The 13,282-nt window shown below is 37.3% G+C and overlaps 1 protein-coding gene across 3 annotated transcripts in view; it reads right to left on the bottom strand.

Annotated features, from left to right (window-relative positions):
* The window catches only part of arhgef3 (Rho guanine nucleotide exchange factor (GEF) 3), a 175,024-nt gene that overhangs the window by 17,024 nt on the left and 144,718 nt on the right, over positions 1–13,282 (bottom strand). For all 3 annotated transcript variants that reach the window (XM_079808301.1, XM_079808302.1, XM_079808300.1), the window contains 3 exons: positions 13,128–13,204; positions 12,449–12,706; positions 9,199–9,369 (listed from right to left, as the gene is read on the bottom strand). In XM_079808301.1, the coding sequence (XP_079664427.1) occupies positions 9,199–9,369; positions 12,449–12,706; positions 13,128–13,204 (506 nt within the window). The remainder of the gene's footprint in view (positions 1–9,198; positions 9,370–12,448; positions 12,707–13,127; positions 13,205–13,282) is intronic.

Below are 13,282 nucleotides of genomic sequence, written 5' to 3'. Positions count from 1 at the left end.
ATTGTTCAGGGGAAAACACAGGGCCCGTGGTTTCATCTGTTGCTGTGAATTGTGAGTTAGTACCATCATCCCTTGAGGATGCTGAGCTTGATGCTGATGAGGTGAGATTACGTGTTGACCCGTTGCCTTTTACACCACTGTCTAATTCTGAGATTTTAGCTGACCCTTCAACGTTGTTGTGTCATTTGCCAGAGGATCAGCGTGCAGACATCGCTAACCTGATTCAGTGTTGTCCTCAGATCTTTGGAGATGTACCCAAGCAAACTGACTTACTTTGCCATGACATTGATGTTCACAAAGCTGCTCCTATCAAGCAGCACCCTTATCGGGCAAACTCTGCAAAGCGGGTTGCAATGAGGAGAGAGGTTGAGTATTTGTTGCAGGAGGGTCTTGCAAAACCCAGTGTTAGTCCATGGAGCTCTCCATGCATTTTAGTTCCAAAAGCGGATGGAACTGTCCGATTTTGTACCGATTATCGTCGGGTTAATTCTGTAACAGTGCCAGATTGCTTCCCTCTGCCAAGGATGGAGGACTGCATCGACAATGTTGGTGCTGCTAAATTTGTGAGCAAGTTGGACATGCTCAAGGGTTACTGGCAGGTGCCACTTACACCCCGGGCATCAGACATCTCTGCTTTTGTAACCCCAGACTCATTCCTGCAATATAACGTTATGGCCTTTGGCCTCAGAAATGCACCTGCTACTTTTCAAAGATTAGTAAATAAAGTGATGGCAAACGTACCTAACTGTAGTGCATATTTAGACGATTTAGTGGTCTATACTTCTACCTGGCCTGAGCATGTGTCAGTACTGACGACGGTGTTTCAACGACTTGCCGATGCGTCATTAACATTGAATTTGGCTAAATGCGAGTTCTGTAAAGCCACAGTGACTTATTTGGGTAAGCAGGTAGGCAAAGGACAAGTTCGCCCGGTGGAGGCAAAGGTTGATGCCATCAAAGAATTCCCTGCCCCCACTACCCGTCGCGAGTTGAGGAGGTTCTTAGGCATGGCAGGGTATTACAGAAGTTTCTGCAAGAATTTCTCTTCTGTTGCGAAACCCTTGACCGACTTGCTTAGCCCTGCAAAGGAGTTCATTTGGTCAGCTGAGGGCCAGAGTGCTTTTGAAGTCATCAAGCATTTGCTGTGTAGCTCTCCGGTGCTGTCCGCTCCTAATTTTTCTGTGCCGTTTAAGTTAGAGGTTGACGCGAGCGCAGTTGGAGCAGGGGCTGTGCTGCTGCAGGAAGACGAGGAGGGTATCGACCACCCAATTTGTTTTTTTTCTAGGAAGTTTAACAGACATCAGTCTAACTACTCTACCATTGAAAAGGAGGCGTTGGCTTTATTGTTGTCATTGCAACATTTTGAAGTTTATGTCGGGTCAACTTCGTATCCTGTGGTGGTGTATACCGATCACAATCCTCTCACATTCCTGGGTCGCATGTACAACCAAAACCAAAGGTTAATGCGATGGGCTCTAGTGGTACAAGATTATAATATCGAGATTCGGCATAAGAAGGGAGTGGATAATGTGGTCGCGGATGCCCTTTCGAGGGTATAACTCCTGTGAGTGGAAATTGTGTACAAACATTATAATTTCTATAATGTTTGATTATAAGGGTGGGGGTGTTACATGATTTGGTTGTTTTCCCTCCCCCTTTTGTTATTGGTTGCTGTGTTTCTCCCCTTTGCTATGTTTTGTTGTCTTTGTTTTCCCCTTCTTCCCTGTCGCTCAGTTGTAGGTGCTGTGATTGGTTGCTTCTCGAGATCAATCGTTGTGATGGACCTGGAAATTGACCAATCATCAACTGAGCTTCACAATAAAGGACACCTGGTGGAACGGAAGAGGGGGGGCGGAGCTTGAAGTGTGTTTGTTGGCTGTGCCATTTGTGTCGCTGTCTTAGTGGTGGTTCGCTTTGCTCGTTGTGTTTCTTTCAGAGAACGTCATACCTGCTCGATACTTTGCCGGCCCGGAGAGTAGAGAAAAGGGAAGTATGTCACGTGACTTACACTTTACATACACGTAGAGTTCTCTGTTAAACACATTAGGTAAGGAGCGGGTGCAACTCTTTGTATGTTTTTGTTTTAGTTAGTGAAGTTTAGTTATGGCGTGTTGAACGCTGAAGATTTCTTTTGTTGCTGTTTTGTTTTCAGTTAGTGTAGAGGGCGGGGATTTGTTAGTAACGGGCTTTGGTTTTGTTGTTTTGTTTATTTAGCACCGCTCGTTTTCCTTCTCTCTGTGGTCTGGTTTAATTCACTATATCTTGTTTTCTTTTTATTTCTTTCTGTTTGTATATAGTTGTAAATATGGGTTGGATTATGTTTTCCATGGTATAAAGTTATCTGTCTGTATAAATAAAGCGAACCACTTATAGTTACCGCTACCCCGTGTGTCCTTGGTTTATTCCTCCTCAGTTACTCCCCAGAGTCTAAAATAAAAGAGTGTTGACACGGATATTATGTGCGTCAGTTCTACCTCTATGCCAACATGAGACGTAACAACATAATTACAATTACACACAAAGAAGAATGGTGATGTTTAAAAAAATAAAGTGGTAAAACACTGTTTCAGAAAAAATGGAACAAAATCAATTAAACTTTTTAAGCAAAAAATAAGCGCATGAGGACGAGTACAGCACCCCTAAATGTTGATAAAGTCAAGATATTCATTATTGCCTATTCATTACCATAAAGTTTTGCATGTTTATATTTATTTCACTGCATACCGTTAATGAGTTTGCCTTGATGACGCTGAAATGTTTTATTAAAAGACGTCACAGAAGACCGCTTGAGTAACAACTTAATCACGCCTATCATTTACTGCTAAGTTTTACCGCCTACAGGTACCAACAACCCAGAACATGTAACAATATCATAATTATATGTAAGATATCATGCGTGACACCTTTGTAAATGACTAAAAACTACAGTAATATTTAAGTTGAAAATTGTAAAAAATTAAGAGATGTTAAACAATTCTACCGGTTATCGAATAATTATTGAGACAACCATGTCGACACATTGTAATGTTGTTTTTGTTCCCGTTTCATGGATCAAACCTAAAAGGCAGATGGCTAAAAGATAGTATTGGAGCGTGGGGAAAATAAAACAGCCTGAATCATCTAACTTTTTACTTAGAATGACTACTTATCAAGGTTACTTTTTATTGAAGTTCGCATATTATAATAAAATTGGTACCACCACATCATTCTCAAATGTAAAATGTTGTAACTAACTGTAATAGACGGGTGTGTTTTAAGCGCAAAAGTTGTAAATGTAACAGAAATGTGTCTTGGCTTGTGACCACTTCTGAAAGAACATCATAGTTTAATTTTCTCAAGTTGTATTTTGTTTGACCGTGCTCAAAGAGTAGTCTTCATCTAAAGACTGTACAAAGAAGCAAAATGTAAAACTGTCATCTACTGGCTGGGGAAAAAATCAACTTTGCAAACTTTTACAGGAGATGATTTCTGTGTTATGTTTTAATTATAGCTAAATGTCTCTTTTCTTACCCACTGTACACATTTGTATTAAATTGTGCACGGATAATTGTTGCATAAAGATTATGCTTGGAAAAAATCGTCATTTGAAATCTGACTTAATATGATCAATCTAGCGGAGTAGTAAAAACATAATTTACAAACATTGTGATTTTGGTGCATTTAATCTTTTAGTAAATCCTCTAAAATGACACGATACCTACAAAAATAGTTAAATAGTCAAAATGTGTAAAACAGTACAAGTTTTGTGTTCTAGATGAGAAAAATCCACCAAGATTAGGTTTAATGAGTATTACAAAACAATATGTTTTCCCCGTGGTTGTGAAATCGTTTGAAATGTAGGTTTGTCAAAAGAAAACAAAAAAAGTTTAGCCATACAATTAAAAATATGCTTAAAGTAAATTCATCACACAAGTGATGATTTGCATGAACTTGCACTGACAACAACAAGATCGGAATCTTCACCTAAAACCATATACAGTCCGACAAATAAAATGCGATCAGTGATATTGATAATATGACTAAGACTATGGAAGGGGAAAAAATAACTATCACAATAAATTGGATTTTCTTTATGCGCTATGACATCTTTTCTTAAACAATGTCACTGTTTTCTTACTCGAGGCCTCTTGAATTTACAGAGAGTTTTTGTGCACACATAATTCCTATAAAGAACATGTTTGGATTTTATCTGTAGGGAAATGGGCAATGATGTAAGCTTTAATCAACATCTATTTATTTGTGCCAAAGATAATAAAGACAGTGGTAATAAACAACTGAATCAACTTAGCTTGATATTATCTGGATTCTAATGCATTAGGCACTAGTAAAGACTATTAAAAATAGCAAGTGTGATACTAGAGTACAAATATTGTATAACTCATGTTGAAACATACTCTGTTTGGTTTCATCTGAATCCTTGTACTGCATGATTGTAACACTGAAGCCTGAAACTTTGAAAATATTAAACCAACAGCTAAATCTTTGGTTTTAAGGTCAAACAAATATTCTCAAGAGACCCACTGACCCTGGAAGTCACGACTTCCGAAGACCTTGCATGTGTAAATTCACCAGGTTGACAAAAACAAACAACAACATTGTAGGGTCTTTAACACCCTGCAGAATCATTGGGGCGCTCTCCAAATCATCAGCTCTCTCCAAAGTCTGTTCTGGTCACCAGACAAACTGCCTCATCAACATAAGGTTACATTTGTAAAATTCACCGTATTTTTGAGTAGATAACCGATAGTATATTTTCGGTAAAGGGTATGTTTCCGCAATGATAAAGGCCAGTTTGGGAGACACAAGAAAAGTAAAATCATATACAACTTGTACATGCAATCCTAGATCATGGCTTCCACAAAATGTCAAATATTATAGTAGTGTAAAATATGACCAGTTAATATTTAAAGTAAGATCATGCTTAGACATAAAACGAGTAAAATTAAATATTCACTCAAGACTTTACTCTGTGGTCAATGACACAGCAGAATCATTGGCCACAGAGGACCAGCTGGTCTTCAAATCACCCCATCACCCTACCCTGAAGCTATCACTAATGATTGCTGAGGACATTTTCTTAAAGATACGTCTAAACTTCTTTTACTAATAATCTTTAAAAACAAATGAAATTTTTTGAAACAAATTTTGTTTATTTGTGACAAAGTTTGTTAACATGTTTCATTGCATGGGCTTCATACATGGTTAAGGGTTATTAATCAAGACCTGCTTGAATCTTTGTAGAAAGAATATTTAACATTATGTACTGGGTTCTGTTTAGTAAAAAAAAATGATGGTTTATGATGGATTTAAGCAAAATCCATTGGGCATCAGATGCTATCTTTATACATCAGTCTTCTGGGAAGAATAAGAAGATACGATTTTATTAAAACTTTAAATATTTAATTTAGATCTAATTTAAACTTTTAAGATTAGGGTTTGAAATAAAATGAGTACGAACAACATTGCCTCTGGAAAGATGTTTGCTAACTTTGTGCTTGTTGTTTAGTTTGATACAGGTTAAAATATTTGCTTTTTATCATTTCATAAAGAAATAGTACTTCTTCATCTCTCTGAAAAAATTTAAGGTATTTTCATATTTATTTATTATTATTTATATATTTATTATTATATTTAGCTAAAACTATAACTAAAAGTGGTTATGATTATGATTATAAAGTATGAAAAAAATATTTTATTAAGATATTTGTTAATAGTCATTGTGTATTATATTTTATTTTTAATCAATTCATTTAAAATAGAGAAAAGGTCATTTTATAGAACCAATTTGTGTGTGTGTGTGTGTGAGTGTGTGTGGTTCAGGTATCCCCTAACGTTGTTGGGACTAAATGTGGCCATAATGGTAGTAATACATCACAAAATTAAACCCATGTGCAAATCAGCTTATAAATTATATAAATTCTTTTTTTGCATTTTTACATTTTCAATAAATAAATCAATAAGTTTTCTGTGAGGGGCCGTGTTTAGGTGCATTGGGATAGATTACAATACGGAAATCATTATGTCTATGGAAAGTCTTCATAAAACATGGAAACCCAACATGTCCACGTTTGCTGCCCCAATGCTGACTGTCTCACATTTCAGCAGGGTTTTACACCCCTAGATGCGTGAGAAAGAGAGACAGTGAGAGAGATTTTATATAGTGCATTTTCTGATATTGAGGTGGGATACGGGTAGGGTTAGGGACAGGTGTGGTGGTATGGGTAAATTTAAGGGTAGGGTTAGGTGTGAGGGAAGTGTCAACTGTGTAATTACAAATGTAACTACAGAAATTAATTACAGATGTAATTACAAGCAGGTATTTTTTTAAATGTAAGTACAATGTAAAAACATGTATGTACACAATAAGTGCATTGTATCAAATTATTAATTAAAATGTTAGTACATAGTAGTTAAGGCCACCTAATATAAAGTGGGTCCGTGCATTTCCTTTTGTAAATTAGTCATTCAATGTATTTACATTATAGTGTGTAATATATATATCTTCACCTACATTGTTTGAGTCGATGCCAAACACTACCAGAAAACAACTATTGCTTTTTTTTAAATCATACAATTTAAAAATGATATTTGTAGAAATAAGCTCTAAAACATTATAAAGTAATGGAACATTCTCTGTTTAGTAAAATTATCCTTTATGCTGGATTTTAAAATCATAGGCCGTCAGATGTTGGATACACCACTATTATAGGAAGATGGAGACTTAATAAATGTATTAAAAACTTTTAAAGATTTTATTTTGTCTCTAAAACATTTTCTCTGGGGAAAATAAGTTAAGGCATTACATAGATTGTGTCCCCCTGATTCCTGCCCTGCCACTGCTGTGATTGTGTCAAATTTCACACCCCGACCGAGTGCAAGTGACATTCTTGAAGAGACAGAGAGAGACCAGAGAGAGTGATTTTATATTTCTTTAAAGGGTATTTTTCTTTTGTAAAACATCCAATGTATATACATGATTGTAAAACCCCTACTTTTCCCTGCTCCCTGAAAATGAAAGTTATAAATATATAACATAAGCTATAATAAACTGTAATATTTTATCTGGTCAGTTTCAGTACATTTTAGTATGATAATTGTTATTATATATTGTGATATTATATATATTTTGTTTATATTCATTACATTTAAATAGAAATACATTATTTTATAAAACCAATTGCACATTTTACAATTTCTCTGTGTGTGTGTGTGTGTGTGTGTGTGTGTGTGAGTATGTGTGTGTGTGTGTGTGTGTGTGTGTGTGTGTGTGTGTGTGTGTGTGTGTGTGTGTGTGTGTGTACATATTGTGATGTACCATAATGACAATTTTCGGTTCCTCTGTGAAAAAATCCCCCGTCTATGGAATGCACCAACCCCTCACGTGTCCGGCAGATGCCCCCCCGAAATCACCCTTCAAATAGTCGTGGCAAAGTTCAAAACAATCATTCTTCACATTGGTGGCCTAGAGGTCATACCCTGACATCGCTATTTCAAATATGAGACCTCAAAGGTCATATCACTCCCCGGAGGATACACAAGGTCAAAGGTGACAGCGACGTGGGTGGTCAAGGTCAAACGTGGGGGAGGGGAACGATGTGGGTGGTCCAGGGCAAAGGGGCGTGGTAGGTCAAAGGTCGCAATCAATCAAAGTGACACAAGCTATCTTATATAAACTACTACCATGCCATTTCAGCTGTTTCTTCAAGTCTTTGTTCTCTTTTATCGTGACTCGTGTTTCACGGGACTCGTATCCGACTGCAGTGCTGTATCAGGTGAGCTGCCAAGCAAGTTTACTATGTCAGAAAAGCCACACATATGGATCTGCTTATGTGATGCAAACATCAAAATGTATTAGTTTACAAATCATGCCCTATGGTAAAGGTGTTTTGAGGTCTTAACATAGTATTGAGCAAGGAACCACGCAAAAGTAAGTGTTTATTAATCCATAATCTTGCCTTGTAATCATGATTTGTGTTAAAAGGAATAAAAGTTTGTTGGTGTTTTACTGTTGGTGTTCATTTCAGTTGGAAACTGCAGTAAATTGTAAAATCCAACAGTTGTTCTAACTAACACTTTTTAGTTAACTGTACTTAATGTCTTAACTTAATTGTAAAAAGTAATATGTACAATTCATATACTATTCCTCTTTTACTTAGAAAACCCAATTTAAGATTAATTGATTGGTTTGAGTGCCATTTTGTCAAGCAAAAAAAAAGATTTTGAGGTGGGGCAGTTCTTAAATGGACTTATGTCCTGCTCTTCAGCTGTTATCTTCCTCTGTTTGTATTCACTCAATTTCCCAAAGTCATCTTAAATGTTCAATTGTCAATACAACTGAAATATTTAAGAGAACATCACATAAGCTGACTTCATAAATTGATGTTGATTTTCCTAAAATGTTTTTGTTTGAACTCACCATTATGGTGATGAGTGTTCCCTTAGGTCTGGCACTTGAACTTCATTCATATTACTGTAATGTTCTTCTTATTGATGCAGCGATGCAACAAGAAATCAGTTATTTTGAAGTTATGTTCTTACTACTCGCCATTTAGGAGAGGGTTTGAAATAGATTAAGTCAAAAAAATTCAGACATAGAATATTTCACACCTACTCAGAAAACAAAGCACAGTTGCTCATGAATATTGTAATAAATGACAGAATGCCTTGACCCAGATTTCACTCCAAGATAGGTAGATGAACATGCTCTTTCATCAAAATGGCTTAATTATCATAAAGAAGAACAAAGTCAACAGTTTCACTGTTTCTGCACCATTTGAGTGGATCGCATCCTAAACAAATGATCATCAATTGTAGAATGGCAACGGTTGTGGGAAATGATGAGGCGTCTGAACTTAATTAACATACAGACCACAGTAGTTACTGTAGTTACAACTGCATTTACATAAGGGCTAGTAAACATAATAGGATAAAAGGTTTGAGTTTATGAAGAGTCCAACAAAACCACGGTGATTCCTGATTTTGTCACTGCTACACTGCAATAAACATCCTCATCATTTTTTTTAAACTACCTAGTTGACTTGCTTCTGAACATGTTAAACCAAACAGACGTTTTCAATACTTTTCAGAATTGATGCCACTATCCTGGAAATATCTGGCTCTTTAAGAATGTAAAGAAAACGTTTTTTCCACTAACACCTGAATGACAAATGACAGAAAAAAAAGGACCGAAGTTCTTACGGCTCCTCTGTTGTTCTTGAGTTCTCCGTGGCAGCTGAGGATCCGCGAGCTGTCGATCAAAAGATCTTTCTGGCCACTTTCCAGATACAGTAAGCGTTCCTTGTAGTAACGGCACTCCGACTCGCCCGTCTGCGTGTTAATATCAGCCACAATGCTCTGGATCATGTTAATCTATGAAAGCCAAAGAGCAGCCCAGAAAAGAGACCATTAGGCCACAGATGTGAGACATCATTAGGTTTTTGCATCTCACAGCTGTGAACAAAAAATGAATAAAAAATAAAAAATAATTTTGGTTAGGGATGCATCGTGTACTAGTACTCATACTCATTAAAATGCTCCGATACAAACAACCAATACCACACAGCATGTACAGTACAGTGCTTGTGACAAAGAAACAAGTGACACTTTGACCTGACCATGTTTTGCTTAAGTGTTTTTTCTTTTATTGCTAATGCAACCTTTTACACCACAGACTGAACAAAATGAAGCATTGCTTGGTCACTGGTTGACCTAAATTGCTATTATCTAATGGTGTACTTAAATTTAACAGCTGATTGGTTGATTGTAATCCATTACATTTCTTTCTATCAAAGTTATCTGACATTATCAAGATGAATTTAGGGGTAAATTAGGGGTTAGGGGAATTAGGAGTGTTGAAATGAATAATTTCTACGATGCATTGTGATATGGACGTGGACGATTCTACATCAATACTGTAATAGACCATAATCGATCATCGCCATTATAGCCTAGTGACGTTTCTCTGACGTCATTCGTCGCATACAAAACTGTGGAGGGAGGGAAAACACAAAAGCAAGTAATAAAAAAATGCACCCACTATTTTAACAATTAACATAAGCGTGTATTTAAGTGAGCATGTGCGTGCGAGTGCGTGTCAGTGTTATTGTAACTTAAGTACACTACTTGACAGTTTCATGCGCTTTTAGCATTTATAGTTTTTTAGTTCTAAATGGTCCTGTCGTCTGCTGTGTTCAGACTTAAGTTTTGTTTGCTACATTCAGGAAGTGTATTTTCTTGGAGCAGATAAAATAAAAAGGGGGTTCATATATCTGACTGCTTGTATTCATTGACGAAAATGTAACCGTGTGCAGTAATATTGTGATGCATTGTGATATCGAATCAAAGACATGATAATCATAATCGAATTGAATAGTGAGACCAATGACGATTCACACACCCCTAGCAAACATTTGACACATGCCCTGAAAGCTGCTTCTCAGACAGTGCGCAAATAGCCTATTAAATCGAGTTCTCTTTCATGTCTTGTGCTTGAACGGACAAATTCACACAAAATTATGTCAATATGCACGTGTAGGCAAGTATCCTTGTGAAACATAGTTGGTTACATCTTAAAGGTGGGGTAGGTAAGTCTGATCTAAAACACTTTTGTCCAAATTTGTTTAAACTGTCTTTATATGTCAATACATAATTAAAATTTAAGTACTCTGAAAAAGAGAGAATAAAAATCGAGTGACTTTTTAATCTGCAATAAACACCGCTCATTATTTTCGTTCGGGCCGAATCAAGTGACTGGTTTGGGCGACTGTCACTCTCTCTCGCTACCATGGCTACCGCCCCAGTGTTGCCAAGTCGGGCTACTTCTACACTGTTGCCGCGGCTGTTTTTCATGTCCGCGGGTTGAAGCGACCCCAATTATGTGATGTTTTGCCCTGGGATTTGCGAATTTTAGCAGGCAGCCCTACCAAGAAGACACATATTTTACCCCCCAAATGCGATTTTTACCAGAGAAACACGATTGGGCTTGTTTTGGGCTACGCACCCGTTTGAGTTCAAGAGGCTGTATTTCTGCTGGACAGGTAATCTTTCATTTTGATTATACATTTTTTTGGTCTCACTAGCACACGTAGCTGCCTAATATAGCTAACATAACATTACTTAGCATAAAGTTACAATGTTATACACTTAGCGAGCCATTAGTAGAGATGATAAATACTCAATATGCTTAGCTCAAGTTGATCGCTGTCGTGTTGAATTTCGCAAAATGTAACTTTGGATAACAAAATGCATGTGTAAAAGCTAGTACACCGCATCCAGGAACTTTTTTTAGACCTAAGTTAGCTTTAGCTACTACCCACTGTCTAAACTCTTCTACCATGTTCACCGGGAACTTTACCTGCACGTTTATTTCGGCCCTTGGTTTGTTTTTATATACTCTACCAATGTTTACATCTTGTATCTGTGTGTGTCGTAGACACTGTGTTGTGTGTGTATTTTAAACTTTACCAGTATCGTTATTCTAGCTTGAGAGTGAGTACTAAAAGACATCTTATTTGTTTATATTCATAATGATAAAGTTAGATTTTTTATTACATGTGATTCTGACATGATGTCACTACATGCACTTCTTCTCCGCTCGCCTCAGGTAAATAATGCATCTTCCAGCTGAGCTGATCGCGGTCGGCGTGGCGCGTTCATGTGTTTTGGGGGCGTGGCTTTGGAAAGAGCCCAGAAGGGAGAAGGTGGAGTGAATGGAAATAATGAGCTGTCTTTAAAACAGTCGTGAGAGGTCTACAGGCACTCAATTTTCATACTTTCTTTTTCAGAGTACTTACATTTTAATTATGTATTGATATATAAAGAAAGTTTAAACAAATTTGGAAGAAAAGTTTTTTAACCAAATCCTACCTACCCTACCTTTAAGTGAACATAAACAGTTGAAAAGAAAACGTGCGTGTAACAGTATGTTGGATCCGTGCAGCTCTTAAAGTGACAGCAGCCTAATAAACCTACTGCTATCTTTGTCCTCACTGTTAACCTAACAACAAAACACAGAGAAAATCACTCACTGCCCTTGACTGGTTGAGCCCTCTAAATATTCACTGTGCTAATAAATTATGATCAAATATGATAGAGCAATCATATGAACAGTGAAAGTGCAATACTGTAATGGGCATAATTAGGCATGAAAAGAACTGAAGGAAAACTATTTGCTAAGCCAACGCATTTGATTCATATTGTTTTAGGTTTATCTGTCCAATATTTGTAAAAACGTTCTGGAAAAAATTGGCATCTCTAATTTTGGTGTTAGGTATTTTTGATGACATATTAGCAACATAAAATTGTCCATGTTAGCACATTTGTTTAGTTCAATACACACTATGCAGATTTAATGTAAACTAGCAGAATTATTCAGGAGTAAATTGATTAAATTTAATTTAATTTAAAAAGTTGCCGTGTAAGAGCAGTGAAGGAGTCTGAAGTGACTCACAGCTTCATCCAGGTGCTGCCGGTCGGGATGGTCATTGGGCGTGTGTTTGAGGATCTCTCGGAGCAGCAGCGGGTATTTGACCAGTCGACTGCGTGGGATGTCCAGGAAGTTCCAGAGGTCCAGTTTGCGGCTGAAGGGTGATTCCAGGCAGCGCTGGAGGAAGTCATGCACCCGATGGTCCTGTTTCTTATGGTCCAGCAATGCTTTGGCTGCTACCTGGTTACTGCAGTAGCTGTTGTAGGTTTCAAGACAAGGGAGCTACAATAATAAAGAATGAGATGTTTTCATGAACAGGAGGCTGTTCATCACGGTTGTTGTTGATGCTAATATAAAATACGGTGGTCAGATTCAATGTAGTTAGGTTTTTGTTACTAACTAGCAGTGTAACTAACTACTATTTTACAAGTGAGCATGACTTAAAACTAGGAGCAACTTTCAAATGAACTTCCCCAACAATATAGGGTTAGGGTTAGGAAATAACACACTTAATGCTTGTGTCTGACTAGCTAGCCAATTCTTCAGCCAAATCGTGTAGACTCGTCTAGACTGTAAATTAGTACAAAAATCTGGGCAAAACTTGTGTAGAGTATTCCAGCCTTTAGCTAAAGTTTTTTTCCCCATCTGTGTTCATCAGAGAGAACAGGGCTGAAAATAGAGCATCACAGTGAGATGATCTTACCCAGTCTACTAGAATAAGGCCCACATGATCGGTTGAGCCGTCCGGCTTCCTGGCCTCTCGCAGTCGACTCAGCAAATCTACAAGATCACAGAAAAACAGCTTGGGTCTTTCTGGCACCACATCCATGTGTGACATAACATATGACATTGACAAAG

This window comes from Gobio gobio (assembly GCF_949357685.1).
Source record: "Gobio gobio genome assembly, chromosome: 24".
Lineage (NCBI taxonomy): Eukaryota > Metazoa > Chordata > Actinopteri > Cypriniformes > Gobionidae > Gobio > Gobio gobio.
The sequence above is the reverse complement of the archived record's forward strand: the minus strand, read 5'-3'. Positions and strand labels throughout refer to the sequence as shown.